Source organism: Cotesia glomerata, unplaced genomic scaffold (genome assembly GCF_020080835.1).
Source record: "Cotesia glomerata isolate CgM1 unplaced genomic scaffold, MPM_Cglom_v2.3 scaffold_117, whole genome shotgun sequence".
Lineage (NCBI taxonomy): Eukaryota > Metazoa > Arthropoda > Insecta > Hymenoptera > Braconidae > Cotesia > Cotesia glomerata.
This window is the reverse complement of record NW_025401521.1, coordinates 1-25,000: the sequence shown is the minus strand read 5'-3', so window position 1 is coordinate 25,000 and position 25,000 is coordinate 1. Positions and strand designations below refer to the sequence as shown.

Sequence of the window (25,000 nt, the reverse complement as noted above, 5' to 3'; positions counted from 1 at the left end):
GATAAACTGCAAATAATAATTTAATAAATTAATTATTTAATAGAAATTTGGCTTTCTTAAAAATGTTTCATGGATATTAATTTTAATAATTACATTGAGCTGGTGGAATAATAAAATATGTCCTAAATACTGGATGATTTTTAGCTTGTGAAACAAGAAGTTTTGCTATTGGTTTACTTATTTGTTTCAAAAACAAAACTCCTAATTTAAATGCTGGAAAAACTCCTACTGCCATGATTGCTCGCCCTCACTCGTTCGTTTTTTCGGTAATTAAATTATACTCTGAAAAAAAATTAAAAATTACAATTTAATAACATACCAAAAAATATTGCAAGGTTCGTGGTTGTGCAAGACAGTCCTTGATTGGTTATATTTGCATATTATTCAACACAAGTCATGTCATTACTGATATTCACTAAAAATAAATCATCAAAAATAATGAAATATATTTTTTATAATTAACTTTATAAAAAATAGATATTTTAATACTTTTGTGTAATAAATACCAATATTAAATGTAAATTATTATTTACCTTCGGAATGTTTAATGACGATACCTCCGTAGAGTCATCAGTTACTCGATTTATTCTCGGTATAAATAATTTGTCAACAAAATATGTATAAAAATAAATTTGGCCGATCAAATAAAAAGTTAATTAAAAAAATCATTTAATTATTGTTTTACATCAAAGTTTTGTTAAAAAAAAAAATATCCGTCAAGTTGCAATGACTTTAAAAGCGTCGTTCATTGAAAACCACCACTTTGTTTCTTAGAAATCACAATTTTTATTTTTATTAGTTAACAAAATATAATAATTAAAAAATTAAATCCTCTCAACTAAAAATTAACTATTCAGTAATTTATTTAAGTTAATTACCGTCAGCAAATGTTAAACAATTAACAATAAAAAATTGTTTTTTCAAATATTTATTCCCACCTGCGCACTCTTGCGTGAAAAAAAGTAAGCTCAATAACAAAATGGCGGGGACGGTGTTCTATCTAGTTTTGAATAAATAATCCTTGACCAATTGCGTGCGCCGTTTTAGTTTGTGCGTTTGTGAGGCGACCGGGTATCGTGTGTGCATCCCATCACACATATAAAACGAATTAGATACTATTTTCCATCGAATAGTCAACATACCTGAAAGTTTTATTTTAATTAATTAAAAAAAAAATAATTATTTATATTGAAAAAAGCGTTTGAAAAAAGTTCAATAAAAAGTGAAAGTGAATTGTAAAATAAATTTTGAATTTTTTAGATATACTATCGTCAGGCATCCTGGGGTAGCTTGACGGTACAAGAATTTTTCGGAAGAACGTATATAGACGGCGTGAGGTTGATAACCAATAATTAGTTATAGAGTGGTGGATAAATAGAAGCATAAAGTAGCCCTGAAAGAATCTACTGGACAACCGAGTCGTGGTTGGTGATCTTGGTCGTCGTCGTCGTTGTCGGTCGTTGCTGGCTGGTGCCGCCGCAGTCCCTTGGTCCCTCTTCTCTCATGTCGGCGGCGCTGTAGTGCGAAATTAAAATGGCGGTGTTCCGTTGAGCGAGGTCGGAGGCAAGCACTCAGACTACTCAGACGCTCGTAGAACACACGACTGTAAACTACGCGTGGACATTATTAAGTACCACGAGTTATATCTTTTAAAAACGATGCTCGCGGCAAACACGTGAATTTTAAACAGTAAGTTTATACATAGTTTTTTTGGTTACTGTTTCTTTAATAATAACAAATAGTAAGTTTAACAATAAATAATAAACGCGTGTGTTTAATAACAAAGAGGAGAGTAGTTAAAGGCGGCGAGTTTTATAGTTGTAGTTGTAGTAGTACTAGTAGTAGTAGCAAAGTAACCCAGAGGAGTAAAGCCAAGTGATTTTGGTTGTGCGCGGGTCGCAAGACTACTGTGTTGTTAATAATAATAATAATAATAATAATAAATAAACATTATTGTTTGTTTATTTAATTCATTATTTATTTATTTATTTATTTACTTTGTCACTAAGTTTGATAAATATTTTGAAAAATTTTAATTAAATATTTGATATATTTTATAAAATATAATTAACTAGTGTGGAAAAGTGCTCGGACGACAGTACAACGTCGACGGGTAGTGGGCAATTAGTATTTACAATAAATGGAGTACAGTATTTAGTGTTGTAAGATATACATAATACACAATACGCTGGCGGTTGATATCATACGGCTGTACTCTCGATGTGCCTCAAACAAACACGATGGAGTGTGACACAGTCAAGTGTTGACTCTTATTAAACGTTTATTTCTTATTTTCTCTCTTTTTTTATTCTACTGGATAACCTGCGTTCCTTTTCTCGCTAAACTGTATACATAGTATAAATACGGAGTAGTATTTGTAACTGTTTTTGTTTTTTTTTTTTTTTGCAGCCTCGTGTTATTATTTTTTTTATTTTTTAAACCTGAAGAGAGTCGGAGAAGTGGCCGGTACCTCTGACTGTGAGTGCCGCGGTCGTGAGGTGATACGTGTCACCGGGAAGAAGACGCGTGAAAACTTTAAACAAATACTGGTTGTTAAAGTTGCTGCTGCTGTTGCTGTTACTACTACTGTTGGTGCTGATGCCGTTGCTGAAGAGTGTAAAAAGTGCGGTAATTATAATAACAGTAGTTTAAAAAAAAAGATAAAAAGACGACGACGAAGACGAGAAAGAAGAAGAAGAAGTATAAGGGCTGATACCCCATGCCAATGCCGGCGGAATACCACGAGAGCCACGGGAACCACGAGAGCGCAAATTTCGGGCTCGCGGCTACCGCCGCACAGGACGCCAGCAACATGACGGCCAACATGTATCGGGTGGGAGGTAACGTTCACCACTCAATTATTATTTATTTTAATTAATTATTTTACTTTTTTTTATTTATTGTAGCTCTTTTTTATATTTGCGAATAAAGTACTATACTGAGAGTTGAGCTTATGAAACCGAGAAACTGCAACGGATTGTAGTATTGTTGTCCTCGTGGACGGACCGGCGAATTATAAACTCGTACACAGATCAGGAAACATATTACCAATGGACAGTCGTCTGTATGACTAGAGTATCCACTCGGCAATTTTAATTAGCCACTGAGAAATTAATGTTTGCAAATGGCATCACGATGGCGTCCCCTGTCCCCATTTTTCCCCCCTGACTGTTCCCCAGCTCTTACCTCTCCTCATCTGGATCTTCCCCCTCGGTCCCCCCTTCTTGGCGTCCCGTACGTCTGCTCACACTCTTATTCACTCACTCACTCACTCACTTGCTCACTTACTCATACACACTCGCTCACTAACTTGTACAGCTATCTCCATCTCTTTCTCTCTTTAAAAGTTCCCCTCCCCCCCTACTCCCTCGACTGTTCGTTTTTCCCAGGTCACCTCGCTCCCCCGTCTCTCCCGTGGTAGTATCGGGCCAACACAACTTCCCGCGTTCCTCTCTTACCCCGGCAGGTCATACTAATTCTTCGACCGATATCCATACCCATGGATTCCACCGATCGGCGACACCACACTACAGTACGGCTACTATCTTTTACCACTTTCTCATTTTTACATCCAGCACACGTATAACCATAATACACATCCTTACAATACATCCACACATTTATAATAATCAAATCCCACTTTACCAAATATGTAACTCCAAGATATACAGAAACTAAATCTTTTAACAATTCACTGCTGTACTTTATGGTCATTAAATTCTCTGGGGTTTTATCTCGAACCCGTGAGGTCACTACCAATTCCGTTACAATCAACCTTAGACCTCGAGATGACTCGATATCAAACTGTCTAACATCCGAGTCTTTATATTTTTTTTATTCCGAATTACTACTTGCTGTCTTAAGACTAGTATCGACAAAAAAAATAATAATAATAAATCGTATAATATTGAAACTATAATAATAATTACAAGTGTGTTGCAAACTCTTATCGCGGCTCCTCATAAAGTTGGACACAGTCATAATTGTAATTACATCGCTAACTCTGTTATCATTTACCTGACGATTGGCTTTGCCTTTTTTCTTAAGCTTTATTAATTACATACTCGATAGTACTTGAGATTAACGGCTAGTAAAAATTTTCATTTATTTTAAAATATTCTCTCCGAGTATGTATATAGAGGCATATTACATATTATATATTTGTATAATATGTAAAAATAAAAATAAATATATAAAATGAGGTGAAGATTATGTACATATAAGTATGACTATTGGACGTACATAGCATTGCACATTCTTGCATTTGCTCGGGGACATGCTCACAAAATGAACTAGCGAGAGCTTCTATTCAAGGATAGAATTTCTATGCCCATAAAACCTTCTTCTCTCCCCTTGTAGACCTGTTTCCCCTTAACGTTATTTCTCTTATTCTTCGTCTCACTTTCATTCCCGCATTTTCGCCCTTGTCTCCTTACTTACTCTCTATACTATATTCCGTACTTTTGTCATCTCGGTGATACCTGAGTCTTCGAAAAATATTATCTACAATCGATGCTGAGAGCACTAGTTTTTTTTTAAATATTTAATTAACTTTTAATTACAAGCTTAAATTAATTATATCCTCTTCTTTTTGTTTCAGACTATGTGTACTTTGAAACGTCATCGACGTCTCCTTATCAAATACGGAGGATAGAAGAATTGAACAAGGTGAGAAAAAGCTTAATAACATTTTTTTTTTTTTTTTTTTTTTTTTTTTTTTATTATTACTCATTGAATAAAGTAAATATTAAAGTAAAAAGATTAAATTATTGACGTTGTAGTGGAACGTAGTAAAATTATTGATAATTGATAGTAATAGTAATAACAATAATAATACTACTTTCACTATTACAAGATAATTTAGATATCGATAAACAATTAATAAGACAATATTTTTTATTATTAATTTTAGACGGCCAGCGGTAATGTGGAAGCAAAAGTGATGTGCTTCTTCAGGCGGAGGGATTTACCTTCGACCTTGATTATGCTTGCAGACAAGCACCAGTGTGAGTAAACATTTATCTAACACTATGTTGTTGTACTCTCAACGTGGCACCTACATATTGTTCCTGACGTTATCATAGTAAACCCAAAATTATTCGTCAAGATGTCAATATTGTAAAATAGGAACTTGAGCTCAAGTTCCTACTCTATACCAATATTATTATTATTGAAGATACTATACATACGCATACGTGTACGTACGGATAGTACGTGTATCATTAATCAAATACCGGACTTTTATATCCGGTCTAACAATCAACAGTGTCACTACGACAGAATTTTGGTTTCAATAGACTAGAAATTTACTGCTAAGATTTACTACTCAACCGTTAGATTAATTTATATTATCTTTTGTCGTATGAATTGATAATTTTTTTTTTCTTTGATTACCTATTTCAAGTTCTCAAAATGGCGCCGACAAATTCTCACACAATCGAAAGATACACGTGCATACAAATCTATCTATTCTGCCAGTCTTGCGCACAAAAATACCTAAATATATTTACCCCGGAAATTGAGCTCGCCTCTGAATTCAACTGTGGCGTCTCGTGTCTCGCATATAAAAACCAAAAAAAAAAAAAAAAAAAAAAACCAAAAAAAAAAAAAAAAAATAACAAACCAGTTACACTATTTTATTTGTTATTTTACTTTTACAATGTTAGTTTTTATTTTATTATATTATTTGTTTACTGTACTACGTATACAAATATATTTATTAACATTTATTTTTGTACCAAAACTGGGATGTATGTTCTGACTAGCTGTACTAACGACAGCGAGTGAAAAAAAGTTAACCCGAGTAGAGTCTTAGCTTCTTCACCGCTGGTGTGGTAGAGGCAACTGCCGAAAAGTAACAGTCACGAGAGGGGGGACAAAAAATAAAGGAAAATAATATATGAAACAAAACGTATAGTAATACCCAAAAGAATAAAAAAAGTCAAAGAAAAAAAAAAGGTATCACTCAGTTACGTGACCGGTGTGTGCTTACACAGCGTGTAACCACCACCGGGACTTGGCGATACTCTTCACGCGTAAGCGCGTGTATATACACCGTGGGCGTCTTTAGCTCAAGTTTAAATTCTCCATTGAATAAATAACCAACTAAAAGTACTAGATATAAATAAATAAAATAAATGTAACACACTCGTTTACAATAAGGAATATATAACAAGAATGAAAAAAAAAAAAAACTAAACTAAAAACAAAAACAAATAAAAGAAACTATCCGCACACACAGAGCAGAATAGTAAAAACTAAAAAATAGTGAAATAAAAAAGATGAAAATAAATAAATAAATATAAAGTTGAGAAGGAGAAATGAGTCTGCAATATAAAAGCACTCTCTTTCCTCTTTCTCTCTAGCTGCAACGGGAAAGATAATGAGACGCGAGGATTCGGGGGTGGGATCGTATAATAAGTAAAGTTAGGGGGGTGGGATGTGGGTGGAAAGCGGAAAGGGGGTTGTATCGATCTGCTTGGGGTGGCCAAGAGGGTGGTACACTCTCTCACCCAACACCCAACTCCCAGTCTCCCTTTTCAGTCCACCTTCTCGCCCTCTTCACCCACCGCCACCCACCGAGTTTCCAACCTTCCACCCTTTCTCCTGCTCCTCTCTACCACCTCTGGCTTTCTCTCTCTCTCTCCAGTAGAGCGAGCAGGCTCTCTTCTGGCCCCTCGTCCTTCTCCAGCCTCTACCTCCGATGGCTCTAGTTCTACCACCACCACGACTACCTTCACCATCAGCAGCCCACCACCTCCAGCTCCTGCTCCTGCTCTTGCTCCTCTTGCTCTTCCTCTCATTCCTCCCCAACTAAATGAATGACTGACGCAGGGGCTGCACGCGTGTGTGTCCCACGTACACGTACTTGTGGAGCTAGAGCTGGAGCAGGAACGCGCGAGAGACCGTACACCAAGACACAAATGCGGCTGAACCGTTTCATGTGTACGCTCCCGATCCCGATACCACCGGCCAGAACGACTACTCGCACGGCTACGTATGTGTATTTGTATTTGTATATACTGTACTATATATATACATATATATAGATATACATATATATTTTATACATATACATATATATGTGTCCGGGTAGGTACCGAAGGGTGGTTCAGAGGGTGACCACCCAACGGGAGGGAGTTCCAAGGGGTCCCCGCACTAGCCATCTTCATTTTAAGCATTTGCTTTGCCTCATCCTTGTTCTCTTTCTCTATCACCATCACCTCATCCTCATCCTCCTGCTCCTCTTCCTCTTCCTCTTCCTCATCTGGCCTCTGACCATCCGATCTCCCTTTTCCTCCTCCTCCTCCTCCTCCTCCTGCTGGTACTCCCCAACAACCCAACAGAGCTCTGTGCTGGCTGCCCGGTTTCGCTCGGCTCTCACGATATTTTCTCGCAATTGGAGTAAAGGTCTCTTTCGTCCCTTGGCCGTTCATATATTTTTATATAGATATATATATATATATCCATGGTACTTTTCTATCAAATCAAACGAAACTCAGCTCTGCAAACCGGAATTATATATGTGTACGTATAAAGCCAAAGTCATGTAACAAATTAGTTTCGCACTCTTTAGGGGCCCGTGATCAATTTCACCGTAGCGCAAAGGATACTTGATGTTGATTGGAATGCCAGGGAAAACAAGTTTAAGAGAGCACGCTTGTAGAGTGTGTAGCACGTAAGAGCAAACGTGAATGAGAAAAAGAGATAGCGTATATATAAATATATATATGTCTACGGATGTGTATGAGTATATTTATATACGTGGGGTGCAGAGAAGTAATAGGTGGTAGAAGAAAAGGGTGGTGTAGAGAGAGGCTCTATTGTTTTGGAGAATCGACCGGCGTCTCGATGTCCAAAGCCGTTGGCGACGTTATTTTCCTCTGCTCTCGCAATCGGACGCCATTTCGGACTATTTTCGGAGTCCCACCGAATTATACGATTTATTTTATTATTACCATTATCGTATAAATATATCTATCCATACATATACATATTGCTTTTCTCTAATATTGTCTTTCGAGATATTTTCAGAATTAATCCCCGGTTAACTTATTATTATGATTATAATTTATAATTTTTAACTTTTCAAATAATTCATACCTCCGACGTCTGGTTTTGGTATGTCATTCACCTTATATGTTATAATAGTTCTATTATCTTATCCAAAAATAAAGTAATTTAATTATTTATTTATGAAATCATCGCGCGATTTGTTATTTATTTTATTTTATTTGCTATGAATTATTTATTACATTTTTTTTAAATCGCGCTTTTGAATTATTATCAAATGAAACGTGTTTTTTTTTTATTATTTATTGTAGTTAAAATTAGAATTTTAATATTAATTATTGAGAGAAAAAAAATACATGCCGTAGAGAATTTTTTCAGTCTGTTATTCTGTAATTAAAAAAAGAAAAAAAAAATTACAGTGGCGAGCGTGGAGCAGCAGAGGTCTGAATCCCCTGCGAGCACGCAGAGTCAAAAACTTGAGAATCCAGATCTAACTAAGGAAATGACTAGTAAAGATAGTGGAATCGGACATAAAGTGATGAACAAAGGTCCTGGTAAAGGTGGATGGCTTAAAGCGCCACTTTCAGAGGCACATGAGCCTCATGGTGAGTGATCCTGATCGTCAATTGATCAGAACTTGCGATGATGCTCTTGTACTTGTTGATACGTAGGAATTATTATTTTTTTATCGCTTCGTTTTATTTTATTAATACGTATATACATCATATTATATTTATTATTATATATCACTGACCACTGATTCGTCGATAAATTTATTTGTTTTGATTTAGCCGCTGGTTTATCTGTTATTTCGATGCAATTATTTATAGCCTTCATTTATATTTATATATTGTGATATTAATAGAGACACCAATGATGATAGAAGGCTACTGAACACAGCAGTAAGATTTTTAAAGATCTTTGTAATCTTGGTGACTATCATTAGTTTTGATTTACTTTCACTGTAAGGCCAAAGAAACAATAATATTGCGGTTTTTTAGCTCGAACGTCTGTCTTAAAGATCACGGCCAGAAGGCTTGCCTAAAGACCGTACATTTTTTCTGCTCCATTTCATTCAAAAACTACCGTATGCTGGCTTTAGACTTGCACTGGATCATTTTTTATTTAATTTGATTCAATACATTTATTTATGCTCTGACATTGTAGTTTTTTTTTTTTTTTTCACAATTCATCTAATCATTCATTCAATCATTTTTTTTTTATCTAACTGCGCTAAAAGATGATTCTTTAGTAATCTGAGGTGTCTTTTATTAAATATATTTGTTTTTTCCATCCACAAATTACTGGTACTATTTTGGTAGTTAATTAAATATTATTTTTGCTCGTATACTTTCGTAACGTTCGTTACTTTATTATTTATTTTTTAATAATGCATTTCGTTAATTAGTTTCGTTAAAAACCTTAAAATAAAAAAAAATATATTCGTCTCACTGTGGCGCATGTAATTATACAGCAATGACGATTTAAATTAGCTACTGTTGTATATTATTTTTATTAGCGTATTATGTTTAGAAATTAATGAAAATTATTTAAATATTTATTTATTTATTTATTTATTATAGAAGTAATGTAATATATTTCAGCACTACTGTAATCAAAAATCGATATCACGCATGTCTGTAGTGCACGTACTGTATTAATTAGAATAAAATGTAAAAAAAAGTATCGTATAAAGATAATTGAAAATAAGTAAATCTGTAGATACGAATGTGGTAATACATAAAAATAATATATATTGTTTATTGTTAAATACAGGGATGGAGGAAGGCGTTGCCAGTGCAGGCGGCGTTGCCGAATTAAGTTCAAAGCAACGTCACCAAATGAAACACCGGGAGCTGTTTCTATCGCGGCAAGTCGAAACGATGCCCGCCACCCACATCAGAGGGAAGTGCTGCGTGACACTACTCAACGAGACTGAGTCCCTGCTGAGCTATCTCAACAAAGAGGATTCATTCTTCTACTGTTTAGTATTTGACCCAGCTCAGCGTACCTTACTCGCCGATAAAGGTGCTTATTCATTATTTTTACACCTACTTCCCCTCTACACTCTACCTCATATAAAAAAAAAAAAAAAACAATACCAAAAAAAAAAAACAATGTCATTACGATTGATGGGATGTAAGAGGGTGTCAATTGATTAATTGATGGTTTTTTTTAGGTGAAATAAGAGTCGGGAGTAGATATCAGGCTGATTCAATCGTACCGACTGTTTTAACGTCTGCTGAAAAAGAAGCAGATCCACGTAGACTGCAAGATTTAGAGACGCTTGTGTGGACGCCTCGACACTCGTTGACGGATCGTCAAATCGATCAATTTCTTGTGGTCAGTAGATCTGTGGGAACCTTTGCCCGAGCACTTGATTGCTCTTCCTCTGTAAAACAACCGTCGTTACACATGTCTGCGGCTGCTGCCTCTCGAGACATTACCCTTGTAAGTATAATAAACTTTTATTATTATTATTATTATTATTATTAAAATGACTAGACATGAAATGCATAATTGCGTTTGTTAAACAGTTCCACGCGATGGATACACTACATCGACACAACTACGATATCGCAAAAGCAATGTCGTCATTAGTGCCCAGCACAGGGCCCGTCTTGTGTAGAGACGAAATGGAAGAATGGAGCGCATCTGAAGCAAATTTATTTGAAGAAGCGCTTGACAAATATGGAAAAGACTTTTCGGATATACGCCAAGATTTTCTACCGTGGAAAACACTTAAAAATGTTATTGAATATTACTATATGTGGAAAACGACAGATCGCTATGTCCAGCAAAAGAGAGTCAAAGCTGTTGAGGCTGAAAGTAAACTTAAACAAGTTTATATACCAAACTACAATAAAACACCGGCCAGTACGCCTACGGGGACGACTATTTTACCTTTGAGTAATAGCAATAATAGTAATGGAAAAGGTGTTAGTGTTCTCAATGGAAGTAGTAATGGTAACATCACCGGTGACAACAGTGGGATTTTGATGATGGGAGTCGGTGGTAAACCTTGTGAAAGCTGTCAAAGCACTCAAAGTTCACAGTGGTACGCCTGGGGACCATCGCACATGCAGTGCCGATTATGTCAGTCCTGTTGGTCATATTGGAAAAAATACGGTGGATTAAAGGTACACTTTATTTTTTTATGTTTATCATTTTAACATCATAAGAACTCTTGAAAAAGTTTAATCGAGAATTATATAAATTTTTATTATTTATTCAGGTTCCATCGCGTATCGATGACTCTGATTCGGACAGAAAACGGAGTAACGCCGGCTCGGACGAAGAAAGTAAAGGGATGAGTGGCGCTCACCGACCTCACCGATGTAGTATCCCATCCTGTGGCAAAGAATTTAAACTTAAAGCCCACCTAAGCCGTCATTACGCCAGTGCTCACGGAGTGGACTTACGTGGTAGCGGTGCCATAGGTATTTTTTTTTTTAAAGTTTATTTCCTAAAGAATTACATATTTTAATAGGGTAAAATTACTAGTTTTGGCAACTTGATATTTTAGTTAATTTGTAAAAAATTTAACTATTCAAGTAGAATTTTTATAGAATTCATGAATTAGTACATTTATACAAATTGAATTCATAAAGTCTTGCGCTTATAGAAATATTTATACAATAATTTGAAAATAAAGTGGCCACGAACGGTACTTCTACCCTATTACATATTACAGACTGCAAATGAAAACTTAAAAATAGCCATACAAATTTTTCTATAATATTGTAGGTGTTTTTGGCCCTTAGTCTCTTTGATTGAAGCAGCTGATGCCAATAACGCTTATCAATAATAAACGCTTATATTTTAAATTGTTAATGTAATAATTGTTAGTGTTAGGGTTTTTATCAAACCTAGTTAGATTAGGTTTTTATCAAACCTGCTAGTTAGATAAAAATCTTACTAGCTAACTGAAAAAAAAAATACTTAATAAATCGGTACCCTAGGTATCGGCGGTGGTAGCGGATCACCACGACCTGTCATGAAGACACGCTCGGCGTTTTACCTGCGTACATCGGCATTAGCGCGTGCAGCCCGAAGACTTTGCGCCGCGCAATTGCGCACCCGTCACGCTGCGCGTGCTCCACATCAACCAGTAAATGCGGCGCCGTTGCGACACCTCTGTGCATCACCGCAACTTGCCACAAAGAGTGCCGCTGAATTGAAACTGTTGGCACGCGCTGTGAGACCACGGCCACGTCCGCGTGTCACTGACATTGCCACGAGACTGGGAGATCATCCCGTACCCCGACAACCCGGCGATTGGGATTGGCTTATTCTCACCTCACCCGCACAGCGTAAACAACCTGACCGTGTTTCGTTTCCAAGACCACCTAAAGCACCTGGTGGGTACTAGTTAGTTATTCCTTATATCTTTTGTTTAACTGCAAAAGATAGATAGACAAAGCATCAGCGCTATTGATGGAGGATCTTGATAATCGTATATTTAATGCCCAGTTAATATTACTTAGCTTTTTAAATTGACGAACTTCATTGAACTTGACTCGAAAATATTTAAATAATTTAATTTCCGTAGAAATGTATCATTTTCTCTATTAATGTAGTCAGCTTGATGTTATTGATGACTAAAATTAAATAATTAATGGTATTTAAAATTTATTTTGTTCAGATGGTAGCCTTTTGTACGAAAGAGTCCCAAATAAACCAGAAGTTGACAGACTACCGCCCACGCCACCTCAACCACAGCCACCAATCCAGCCACAACAGACTATATTGAAACGTAGCAGGCCAGCATTTGAAGAAATAAACGGGTCAGATGGTAAGTATCGTCACAATTATGTCTATTAAAATCACAGTTACGTATTTCCATATTGAATTTGATCTCTGTTTGTTGGCTTCTACTCGGATGTCGATTGGGATGAAGGTAAAATCTTAGATGAAGCCTTTTTAATTCCGAGTTTATTTATTATTTTTTTTTTCGTTCATTATTATTGTAAATTAAAAGATTACTTGATAATGATGTGATACACTGATTAAATATTTTTTTTTAATTGGTTTTATAGGTATTGCCCTGAATGCAGGGCTACCAGGTGCTCCACCACCAGCGAAACGTGCCCACCACTCGCAGCAGTTACATCCTAAACATGTACTGGAGCATACACCTCAGACAATCGTTCCTTTGGCACCGCCGCTCAATGGAAGAGCTATGCATCCGCATACATTTCCTCACGGAGTCGCAATATCTAGGAGTAATGCACGTAAACAAGTTATGACATGGTCAGACGCTCCCGATGATGTTTATTTCCGGGCAACTGATCTTACTAAGTAAGAAACTCACATTTTCCTTTGCAATAAATTATGAAATAATATCTTTGAATAAATTCATGTTATTAAAATTATTCTTCGTTTTTTTATTTTTTTTTTGTTGATAAATTACAGAAGACAGAGGAGATCCTTGTCTTCAGTGGAGCTACGAAGAGCTGCACGCAAACCATGGCGTAAATTGTCAGTTCCAGTTTATCCCCAAAGGGCGCCTACGACGCGCAATGACGATTCACGTATGGTCGTTATACTTGACTGAATAAAATAAAAAAACAAACAAGGGAAATATAATATATATAAATACTATATATATATATATATAAATATAAATATTATAAATATACTATAAACTTTTTTTTACAAGCGGGCTATCCATGTATCAGTCAGTCGATGATAATTAGGATCAGGTCATAAGTTTTAAATTAAAGTTGAAATAAATGTAATTCTTGAGAAATAAATAGCCGGTGATTGTTGCCGATAAGAATCTCAAAGATAAAAATTATTTAAAAAAAAAATAAACTAATTTGAGAGTGATATTCGCGATAATCGTCGTGGGCTGTGGGATGAATCTACTTTTGTGTGAGTGTGTGTGTCGTGGTTCGACGGGGATTTTTTCAAGTGAATATTTTATAAATAAAGAAAACAAACAAACAAACAAACTATTGTGGTTAAGAGAGAATAATTAAAATGAAATCGTAATAACTGCGAGGTAATGTAGAATTTTCAATTATAAATGAAAACAAAAAAAAAAGCAATTGATAATGAATGAAGATTTAAAAATAAAATAAAGTATAATAATAGTAATGAACTGTCGAAATGTCTCAAATATGATAATTTTGTCTACTGTAATTATAATTGTACGTTGCACTGGTATTGCACATCACGTTTAATCGTGTTAAGGTGAGTTTAAAATAAAGCAAGAAATTGCGATATTATGACAATTGAAATTAAATCAATTAATAATGTTAAAGTTACATATGAATAACAAATCGAGTCATTCACCATGAAAATCATGATTTTTTATCGGTATTAATTATTAATTATTGTTGTTATTAATCATAATTATTATTATTATTATTATTATTATTATTATTAATATTATTATGAATTATTATTATAATTAATATTAGTTAAATGTACATATTTAAAAAAGCAAACAATTGATATATAAGTAAACAGGAAAAATATGGAAAAATAGAAAAAAAAATGAAAATGGAAAGGACAAAAAAACTTTTAATTCAGTAACAATTATGTACACAACAAATTAACGACACGGTAACAAAAAAATACACGCATAAATAATTATACTATAGCCGAGTTTAAGTGAAACCGTGTCTTTGATGAGTACATAACAGCACGATTTTTTTCTTACTGATTCGATGGACTTGTAATTGAAGAAATAATAAAACAAATAGCACTGGCGTGTACGCAATTTTGTGGCTCTTGCAGTCATATTTAATTAATTAATGAATGAATGCGAGTGAATGATATGGATGCATGGTTTATTAAAATTACATGAGAGATAAAGTTAATTATAATTAAATAACTAGTATATAAGTAAATGAATAAATAGAATTAAAATAAAAGAAAAAAATTTGAATAAGTCAACAATCAAAGTGAAAGAAATTCATCACTGTGCAGAAGGAACGATTGAGTGAAAGAAGAGAGAACGAAAGCGAGAGAAATATTGAGGAATGCTCATTTTGTGAATATTTTTATTAAATTTTCAATTTTGGTGACTTCCGTCGTAACCATAATAAATAAACATACGCATCGCTCTGAATGTATTTCATTCATCCCTCTTTGAATTTGTAGTTAATTCCTATCCAATTGTGTAAACTTTATTATAAATTATTATTATTATTTTTATTATTATGATTATGATTATTATTATATAAATAGCGACGAGGATGTAAATTTTAAATAGTTTTAATTTTTTTGTGACCACCTTTATTTCACTCTACCTATGCATGAATATTTTTTTTATTTAATGTATTTTATCAAGAAAAAGTTTAATAATTACAGTTTGATAAAAATTTTTTAATGACTTTTTTTTTTTAATTGTAGTTATTTAAAAATCATTTTTAATTTTCATTATTTTTTAACTTTAATTTTCAATAATATTTACAAAAGTATGACATTAAAATTAGGAGTCATTTGAATATTTTTTAGTTTTATTTAACAAACAAATTTGCTTCAAAAAATTGCACTTTTAATGTTTTTAAATTTCTACATGTTAATTTTTTTTGCCATAATTTATTTGTTACAAAATTATCAAAAATCTACTAAATTAATTTTCATTACAAAAGTTTACGACTGACAAAAATTTATTGTAAAATTCTAGGATTAAAAAATTTGTATTTGCCATTTATAGCCGTTAGAGGCGCTGAAACTCAAATTCATACCATTATTATTATTGTGTGCAGTTACAATAACGTTCTGATAAATTCTTCGGCTTAAGGGTGTTTCCAATGAAATTATAACCTCATAGCGAGTATGAACGTTGATGATAGCGTTTGAGTTGCTTTTATAAAAAAAAACATATTCAATTACTTGATTATGACATTTCAGTAAATTGTTAATTACACAATTATTGGTAAGTCTTTTGAATTGATAATATAATAAATAATTGAAGTTTTTAGATTTATAAGTAATATTTTTTCATTGTAGATTTAAAGTGTATTAAAAATTTATCACTATGAGTGATCCGGCAAATCCACTGCCAAGCTTGCTGAGTTTGAAAGTACCAGTACCCTTGGACATGCAACAAAACCAAGTAGCACCACCACCTCCACCACCGCCAGAATCTGTAGAAGAACAAGAAAACAATGAAATAGTAAAACTGCCACCAGCCCTCGAGCAAGCGCTGGCTTTCAAAAATGAACGCGCTAAGGAACTTGGAGCCGATCCTAACGATATTTCCGTACCAGGTACGTCTCCACCGCGTGAGTTGATCACCCGCGAAGAACCACTAATAGATTTCGTCACGGAAAACGATACAGCTGTAGTCGAAAAGGTCGATAGTAATAATAAGTCCAGTAATAACAAAACAGCGAAGAAGAAAAGGAAAAAGAAGAAGAAGAAGCATTCTGAAACTACTAAGATTACTAGTTTAGAGAAAACAAAGAATGCCGAGAATTCAGCTGCAGATTCAGATGCTCCAGAAGTCGAGTATGTCCAGGAAATTCCAACAATAACAGAATTGGAGCCAATGTACCGGCAGTTTGCTAGAGTGTTTGAAATGTTCCGAATTGTTGAGCCGGACTCAACTGGCGATAAAGATAAAGGTGAAGCTATAGGCCAGTACCCTCCGCCAGTGATGATGGTACCCAGTAAAGTGCCAATGCTCGACGACTTTGACGAAGAAGGAGGTCCGCAGCAGCAGAATCCAGCCGTTGGCGAAAATGGAGCTCCTAAGTTGTCAAAGCGAAAGCTCAAACGCCTGACGCGTCTCAGTGTCGCAGAACTCAAACAACTTGTTGGTAGACCGGACGTCGTTGAGATGCACGACGTAACAGCTCGCGATCCTAAGCTTTTAGTCCAACTTAAAGCACACAGAAACACTGTACCTGTTCCACGTCATTGGTGCTTCAAGAGAAAGTACTTGCAGGGAAAAAGAGGTATTGAAAAGCCTCCGTTTGATCTTCCAGACTTTATCAAACGGACTGGTATTACTGAAATGCGAGCAAGTCTTCAAGAGCGTGATGACGGGCGTACTCTCAAGGCCAAAATGCGGGAAAGAGCTCGGCCTAAGTTGGGTAAAATTGATATTGATTATCAAAAGCTTCATGATGCTTTTTTCAAGTGGCAAACAAAGCCGCGTATGACTATCCACGGGGATTTGTATTACGAAGGCAAAGAGTTTGAGACTAGGCTGAAAGAAAAGAAACCTGGTGAGCTGTCTGATGAATTGAGGACTGCTTTAGGTATGCCGGTAGGTCCTAATTGCCATAAAGTTCCTCCACCATGGTTGATCGCTATGCAACGATACGGACCACCGCCAAGTTATCCAAACTTGAAAATTCCAGGATTAAACGCACCTATCCCAGAAGGATGTGCCTTTGGGTACCACGCTGGTGGATGGGGTAAACCTCCGGTTGATGAGACTGGTAGACCACTCTACGGAGACGTTTTCGGTGTCGCCAGACCTCTTGGTGGTGACATTATGGACGAAGAAGTCGATCGTGGAATGTGGGGAGAGCCGGAGTCTGAATCTTCTGGTGAAGAAGACGAGGATGAAGATGGCGAGGACGGAGAAGGTGATGCTGATGGCAAAGACGTCGATGGTGATGGCAGTGGTCTGATTACTCCTGGAGCCGAGGGACTTATCACTCCAAGTGGTATTGCTTCTATCCCAGCGGGTCTTGAAACTCCAGAAACTATTGAATTGAGAAAGAAGAAAATTGAGAGTGAAATGGAGGGTGGTGATACTCCGGCACTGTACACGGTGCTCCAAGAAAGGCGCACTGAAGGATTGGGTGCTAGCATGATGGGCAGTACTCATGTGTATGATATGACTGGAGCCGGTGGGCAAGCCCCGCCGTCTGTCATCGCTGCGGCTCGACGAGGCATGAGTGGCTCGGCTTCTGAGTCGAGGGTCGAGAAAGATGGTACTGTCGAAGTGGCTCTTGATCCTAGTGAGCTTGATCTCGACTCAGAAGCCATGGCTTCGAGGTATGAAGAAACTATGCGCTCCAGGCAGGCTCATTTACGGCGCGAAGATTTGTCTGACATGTTGCAAGATCATGTCCAACGACAAAAGGTAATTTTATTTATTATTTTTATTTTTACTAGCAAACTTGCAGTTACTATGTGACTGCCGTGACTTATGAACTATAAATAAGTAAAATTTTGCTTTATTAAATAATTACTTTTGTTCAATTGCACTGTACTCTTTTAACTATTGACGTTTTTAAAAATATAAGCTCATCCAATGTTACACTCATCAAGAGATTTCATTTGAGTACCCACATGCATTTTGATATATTTTTCATATATACAATATATACATATATATATATATATATATATATATATATATATATATATATATATATATATATATATATACATATATATAATATATATAAATATATGAAAATTTGATGTGGGTACTCAAATGAAAGGTCTCAATGAGTGTAATGTCGAGGTGAGCTTATATCTTTAAAAATGTCAATAATTCAGAAAATGCAAAGTCATTTCTTAATTATGTTAAATTGCACTGTAATTTCTTAATTATTGATGTTTTTAAAGATATAAGCTTATCCCGATGTTACACTTATCAAGAGCTTTCATTTGAGTACCCACATGCATTTTGATATATTTTTCATATATACATATATATAATATATATAAATATATGAAAAATTGATGTGGGTACTTAAATGAAAGGTCTTGATGAGTGTAACACAGGGATGAGCTTATATCTTTAAAAATATCAATAGTTCACGAGATACAAGGTTATTTCTTAATTATGTATTTAGAGATAAAGCATTTTCGAATGCAGTCTAAATACTTATCATCATAAATTGACTATTGGTGAGAATGATATGAAACCATGAAAAGGCACAACTCCAGGTCAAGACTTTTCCAACGATACCAAACTTAACCATAAAAACCCATTTTATCATATAAATACACCGACCACAAAATTTTGCTTATTCTCTTAATAATATAGATAATATTTTTTGGGCTGTTTTGAGCTATATCATTAATTTTATTGGTTATTTTTGTTACAGAGCAAACGGAAGCGCCAGCAAGGACAATCTGAGACGAAATCATCCAAAAAATACAAGGAATTCAAATTTTAATTCAGACTTATATGTGTTTGTCGACAATTATTTATCGTGTAATAAGTTCTATTATTGGATTAGAAAAAAAAAATAAAATTAAAAAAAAAAAAAAACAATAAAAAATAAAATTTTTAGGGGATTTATTAATGTAAAAAATTAAACTAGATGTTTTTTCAGCGTTTTTCGTGATGAGAAGTCAACAGTCATTAGCGGACTCGAGAGATGGTACAGAACTAAAAAGAGACATGGAAGTGTTACTGCGATAGCGTAACGGCTTATTGCAGTGCCGATGTCTAGCCAGCTGCCTTGAGGCGTTACGGTAAATATCAGCGGCAATGACAGGCAGTCACCCAGCAGCAAAACGGCCAAGAATATTGAAGATGACGCCAGCACGCGGCTCGCACACCCGACTAGAATCAATGGAATCGCTAGTTTTAATAAAATCAATGCTGACATCGTGAAAGGTGAAAAGAGTGTGATAAAATGCTTGGTCCACATCGGGTCGAATGAACTTATGCTCGCCATGTTTCCTGTTCCGAAAAATGACAGAAGTATGTACAGCATCTGATAGATAAAATTAAGGATTAATATTTTTCTAACTTTAAAGAAGAAAAAATTCTTGATTGATTGAAAAATTTAAATTAAATTAAGTGAGTCTTTAAAAAAGGATACGAAGTACGCAGCTGTAACGAGATCAGATGGGCTCAATGATCTTCTGCAATTCCCAGTTGATTTCAATTCCTCATCATTATTGTCGTTGTCTAGCAGTGTCATTAAATGAATAGCAAGCAGTAAATAAACTTGAGGCTCGTAAGAAGCTGAGAGTAATACTAATGGGCAAAATAGGCCGTAAGTTACCCCAGTTAATCTCTTTTTTACATCATCTGCGGGGTGCAGAAATATACTGATTGGACTAGAAGCTAAAATAATCCACGACAATCCTGTTCTACCGTCTATATCACCAGTCAATATTAAGGTCGTCAGAGCTAGGCGTAACAACTCAATTATCAATATATGGGATGGTAAATTGTGTATCACCAAAGCCACCGCTGCTACAGCCACGCTTATCAGTCTGTAATATTAAATCGGTCATTGAATTTGTTGATTAAAAAATAATCAAGCGATTTAAAATAATTATTTTTACATACACTATTCCAGTCTGAGGATCTGGTTTCACAATAGGCAATGCCGGATAAATAGCAAGCGCTAAAGCCGTCAAGATTAATAGTTTATCAGGCTTTTTAATTGTCAACTTCTGCATTATAGCCGTTATTACCATTGCCAAGCTAAAGAATAATTTGTTAAATAAACCAGCAGACATGGTTAATAACAATAGAACTGTACCGCCGATTATTATTCTTATTGGTTCATTTTTTTTGACATGATATACTGGAACTAACACCAACGGGGCACAAAATCCAAGCCAGACAAATATAAGCGCTGCTATGCCGTAATATATAACTCTAGAGTCTTTTCTACCTGAAACTAAATTTCAAAGAAATTAATTAGTAATTTTTATACTATTATATTATTGTAATTTAAAAAAAAAATAAAAAATTTGATATTTACAAAAGTGTTCAGTAATCAATGTTACTAAAGCGATAAAAAATGATAAATTAAGTACTGTATGATATGCACTTTTGACTTTGTAAGTATTGTTTAAGTGACTTCGTGGAGTCCCAGTTATTTTTAGTACCAACAAAACAATCCATCCAAGCCACATCAATGTTAAATAAACAATTAATTGATTTTTTTGGTACTGTCGATAGTAATATAAATAACTTTTACATTTTTCAACAGTTTCTTCCGCTACTCTTATAGCTTCGACTACTTTATTGTCATGTAACAATTTTTCAACTTTATCTATCATTTTTTCTAATTCACGTTCTCGCCAGTTTGAATATGAAGAACTTTCGCCACTCACAGCCAAACGATTTCCTTTTACTTGGTTCAATAATTGTTTTATATTGTTCAATAGAGCATGTGCTCCGTATTCCTGATTACCAGATTGCAAGTATAATCTTGGTAAGACTCCCTGTTATTAATCAATAATAAAAAATCAATAATTAAAAATTTATTTTCATAGTAATTAACCCTCGGAGTACACTGGGGGTCATTTTGACCCCAGAATTATTTTTATTCTAAAATATTTCTTAAAAATAGGTTCGTTTTTAATTAATTTTTTCAACATTAAAAACTATTAAAAACTATTTAATTCAGAATAATAATGAGTATATTCAAAAGAGCATTGTTTTGCCTACCAAAAATGTAATTACGCGAATTCCGATAAAATGCATAATTTCTGAGATATAATTCTTCAAAAGTCAAGTAGGGTCAATTTGACCCCGTGTGTACTCTTAAGTTCTGTCCGAGGGTTAATTTTAATGGTAAAATGGTAGGTCATACTTCGCTATTGACAGGAATAGAAATTCCGAGGAGCGATGCAACAAGAGGTGCAATGTCTGCTTGCTCTATATCACGACGACCTGACAGATGACTAACCCCAGCACCCCAAGCGATAAAAGGTGTCTCAGTTTCGTCATCGGAGCCACTACCATGCGAACCCCAGTCTGTCATTCCATGGTCAGCAGTGAATATGTAAGCAGTGCGACCGTCTCCAAAAAATTTGTCGACACTTTTCACCACTTCTTTAATTTTCTGGTCGACGAATTTCAAGCTCTCTTTATACTCTCTGAATCCAAAGCACAACATAGTCTGTGATGATAAAAATTAAATACATCTAGCTAATTGGTAATAAATAATTACAGCTGTACGTACTTTGAATGGGGTTTGCTGGCGTGACCTGCGGTATCGCAACCAAGTAAATGGAAAAATAGAAGAATTCCTTTTCTACTTTTTATCTTTATTGCATCTCTATCCAGCCATTCAAAATACTTTTTGAAAACCCATGAGTCTAGAGTTATCGGAGAATTGGAAGCTTTGTCAAAGTCCTGCCATTCTGCTGGATAGCTGTCACCACGCACGTTTAAATGACTACCTTTATTTAGAAATAATTTTATAAAATTAGAATAATTAATTTTTATTTAATTTAAAAATTTCAAAAATTTTGACAAGTATTTTAAATAATTAAAAAAAAAATTAATTTTTTTTTAATTGAAATATTTTATATCAAAGTTATTTTAGTATTTCTTTTCGGAAAATAATCAATCAATTTATGACACTGAATTTAAGAGACATCTTACAATTTTTTAGATTTTTATAACAATTAAATTACAATGAAAAAAATTTAGCGAAAAAAAAATTCACATGTAGAAATTTTAAAAAATTATTGGTGCGAATTTTTTAAAATATGTTTTTTATAATAATTAATTGGTTATAAAAATTCCAAAAATGATCAAACGTCTGTTAATTATGAAAATAAAATTAGCAGACAGCTGACAATTTTCAGAATTTTTTTTATTAATAAAATTATTACAAAAAAATTAAAATAAAAAATTCCACGTGTAAAAAATTTGAAAAATCATATGTGCAATTTTTAAAAAATATTTTTTTATTGCAAATTCAATTAATAAAAAAAATTGAAAATTTTTCGCTGTCAGGTAATTTTAGTTTCATCTGTTAATTTCAGTATCATATCAAGTTTTCAATTAATGTCAAAATTTTTCAGATTTTTTGATTATAAAAAATTAGTAAAATACCTTTGACAAACATTGGAACAATATCAGGACTTCCCCAAGCCCATGCCATAGAGCTCTGATTGAAAACCGAATCAAAATCAACTGGATTTTCCTTCCACCCTTTGAATAAAGCACTTGGATCTTCATAAAGGCCAGCAGCTATCGCAACATTCCCAGGTCGTGATTCTGTCGGCATTCTTGTGTGAGACACACCCCATGTTCCTTGTGTCTTAATGATGTTCCTAAAAAAACACAAATAATTAAAAATTTATAATTTTTCAATAAAAATAAAAATAAAAATAAATACAAGACGTTCAATACTTGAGAAAAGGTGCCGGCTCCGAGCTGAATGTTCTGTACCGCATTCCATCGGCGACAAATAAAAACAAACGTTTGGCTGGTGCTCCTGAGAGAGGTTCAACTACTGGCAAGTCATTTAATACTGGCGAATAAAAATTGGCATCCAATACACCCCATAAAATTACTAAATGCACTATTAGGCCACATATTCCGAATAAATACCCTTCTGTAGATTGTTTGTGGCCTGTCATTTTTTTAGTTTAGAACTTGTACTCTGCTAATTCGTTGATTACTTATAAATTGACTACTTAAAGCTTTGGTTATATTTTTTTATTTTTTTTAAATACTTTTATATAAATACTCTAATACTAAAATTATAAAATTTTTTTTCGATACTCGGAATTTTGTTTACATCTATAAAAAATTAATTTAGTCTACTGAACTCTTTCAAGATGACTCTCCCATCGTAATTATTTTTTTATTTTCATAACTTTGGAGCTTAAATAACCGTAATATCAACATTACTGATATTATTAATTGATAAAAAACTTATTTCAATGATAATTAGTCATCATTTTTGAAAAAAATCGTTTGAAAATAACTAAGTAAGGTTATTTTGACTAACGTTGTACACTTTTTAAAATTCTTACTTTTTTAATTATTAAAAAATGAATTATATTTATTAATTTTTTTAAAATTATGATAAAAAATTATTTTAATTATTTATTTATTACATAATTAATTAATAAAATAAATAAATTAACAATAATAACACAAAAAAATTTTTTTTGTACTAAAATTTAAAGAAATATTTAGACACAATGTTTGACATTTTTAAATAATGATAACAATTAAAAATAATATTAATAATTAAAATAATTGTAATAATAATAGAAAATAATTTTAATTGACTATCGTAGTGTTAAACGTGGAATAAGTTGGCCGACGTAAACATTTTCACGTGTCAACGCGATTGCGCTTACGTTTGCGCAGATTTAGACGTATGTAGAGAAACGTCACTACAGCAGCGTACTGTTATATTTGTGACACCACCACATCTCGATAAAAAATAACACAACGACAAAAATTAATATAAGAATTTGTAAAAGCCGATAAGTGGGTAAAGAGTAAGGAACAATCAGTTGCCGTAGATACGGGTGTACATATTCAATTGGTTCTATTGACCATACGACACGCGAGTGTTTAATTTATCAATCTATTTATTAATATTAAACGCTAATTTATTTTATTAAAATTATAATGGCACCTAAACAAAGAATGCGCATTGCTAATGAAAAAGCAACCAAGAACATTACTTTGCGTGGTAATGTTCCTAAATCATCGGTGAGTAACTATTTTTAATGTGTAATAAGGAAGTCTAGTTTTTATAGTATCATACTCAACAGCTGGTTGTCATGTGCTCTTTTCAAAATTTACTTTTTTGACTTTTTATAATTATTTATTGTTATTTATTATGTACACATGCTTTATATATATATTTTTTGTTATTTATAATTTTTTTTTCATTCATTTTGATTTTTTAAAAGTTAGGTTAAAACGTTAAAAAACGTTTGAGCTTTTTGATGTTTTAGTAACAATATTTATTTATTATAATTATTAATTTTCGTAGCTTTTAAAATTAGTTAGTTAATTTTTTTTTTATATCGAGTCAATTTTCAGTAAATAATTTTATATTGATAAATTATTGGAGTATGTATTCATTTATATATTTTCATTTGGCAGAAACCACAAGAAGAAGGATCACCAGTGGGACCTTGGCTACTTGCTCTTTTCATCTTTGTTGTCTGTGGATCAGGTAATTTTTATTTAAATATAAATAAAATGGGTCATTTAAAATTAACTATTTTCACAAAGTATTTGTGCATAAATAAAATATTTATTTTTTTACGTGTACTCCAAATATTATAGGACAAAGAAGACTTAGATAAATTTAATTGG

The 25,000-nt window shown here is 33.8% G+C and overlaps 5 protein-coding genes across 10 annotated transcripts; 3 read left to right on the top strand and 2 right to left on the bottom strand.

Annotated features, from left to right (window-relative positions):
• Positions 1 to 93: 93 nt before the first annotated feature.
• On the bottom strand, positions 94 to 851 carry LOC123273678 (optic atrophy 3 protein homolog; the record flags this gene model as incomplete). Its single annotated transcript, XM_044741142.1, is given in 2 exon segments — positions 94 to 282; positions 534 to 851. A coding segment is annotated over 1 exon segment (142 nt), but the record flags the coding sequence as incomplete, so codon positions are not given.
• A 193-nt stretch (positions 852 to 1,044) lies between these two features.
• On the top strand, positions 1,045 to 13,810 carry LOC123273677 (metastasis-associated protein MTA3). 6 transcript variants are annotated; one of them, XM_044741136.1, is made up of 14 exons: positions 1,049 to 1,689; positions 2,410 to 2,840; positions 4,601 to 4,668; positions 4,913 to 5,006; positions 8,433 to 8,618; positions 9,790 to 10,041; positions 10,193 to 10,464; positions 10,551 to 11,153; positions 11,249 to 11,453; positions 11,976 to 12,374; positions 12,659 to 12,808; positions 12,884 to 12,913; positions 13,053 to 13,314; positions 13,429 to 13,810. In XM_044741136.1, the coding sequence occupies exons 2-14, from the start codon at positions 2,720 to 2,722 to the stop codon at positions 13,568 to 13,570; spliced, it is 2,784 nt and encodes a 927-aa protein (XP_044597071.1). In that variant the 5' UTR covers positions 1,049 to 1,689; positions 2,410 to 2,719; the 3' UTR covers positions 13,571 to 13,810. The 6 variants fall into 6 exon arrangements, with proteins under 6 accessions (XP_044597075.1, XP_044597076.1, XP_044597071.1 ...); XM_044741140.1 differs by lacking the exon at positions 11,976 to 12,374 and having other exon boundaries at positions 1,045 to 2,840; XM_044741138.1 differs by lacking the exon at positions 8,433 to 8,618 and having other exon boundaries at positions 1,050 to 2,840.
• Positions 13,811 to 15,749: 1,939 nt separating this feature from the next.
• LOC123273675 (splicing factor 3B subunit 2-like) lies at positions 15,750 to 19,705 on the top strand. Its single transcript, XM_044741133.1, has 4 exons — positions 15,750 to 15,907; positions 15,982 to 18,073; positions 19,050 to 19,159; positions 19,281 to 19,705. The coding sequence occupies exons 2-3, from the start codon at positions 16,010 to 16,012 to the stop codon at positions 19,119 to 19,121; spliced, it is 2,136 nt and encodes a 711-aa protein (XP_044597068.1). The 5' UTR covers positions 15,750 to 15,907; positions 15,982 to 16,009; the 3' UTR covers positions 19,122 to 19,159; positions 19,281 to 19,705.
• LOC123273674 (GPI ethanolamine phosphate transferase 1) lies at positions 19,227 to 23,628 on the bottom strand. Its single transcript, XM_044741132.1, has 8 exons — positions 23,063 to 23,628; positions 22,763 to 22,983; positions 21,882 to 22,101; positions 21,510 to 21,795; positions 20,673 to 21,138; positions 20,252 to 20,588; positions 19,776 to 20,175; positions 19,227 to 19,667 (listed from the first exon to the last, which is right to left on the bottom strand). Exons 1-8 carry the CDS (start codon positions 23,290 to 23,292, stop codon positions 19,260 to 19,262), a joined length of 2,568 nt encoding a protein of 855 aa, XP_044597067.1. The 5' UTR covers positions 23,293 to 23,628; the 3' UTR covers positions 19,227 to 19,259.
• A 367-nt stretch (positions 23,629 to 23,995) lies between these two features.
• Positions 23,996 to 24,857, top strand: LOC123273676 (stress-associated endoplasmic reticulum protein 2; the record flags this gene model as incomplete). Its single annotated transcript, XM_044741135.1, is given in 2 exon segments — positions 23,996 to 24,385; positions 24,785 to 24,857. Coding segments are annotated over 2 exon segments (157 nt in total), but the record flags the coding sequence as incomplete, so codon positions are not given.
• Between the last annotated feature and the right edge of the window lie 143 nt (positions 24,858 to 25,000).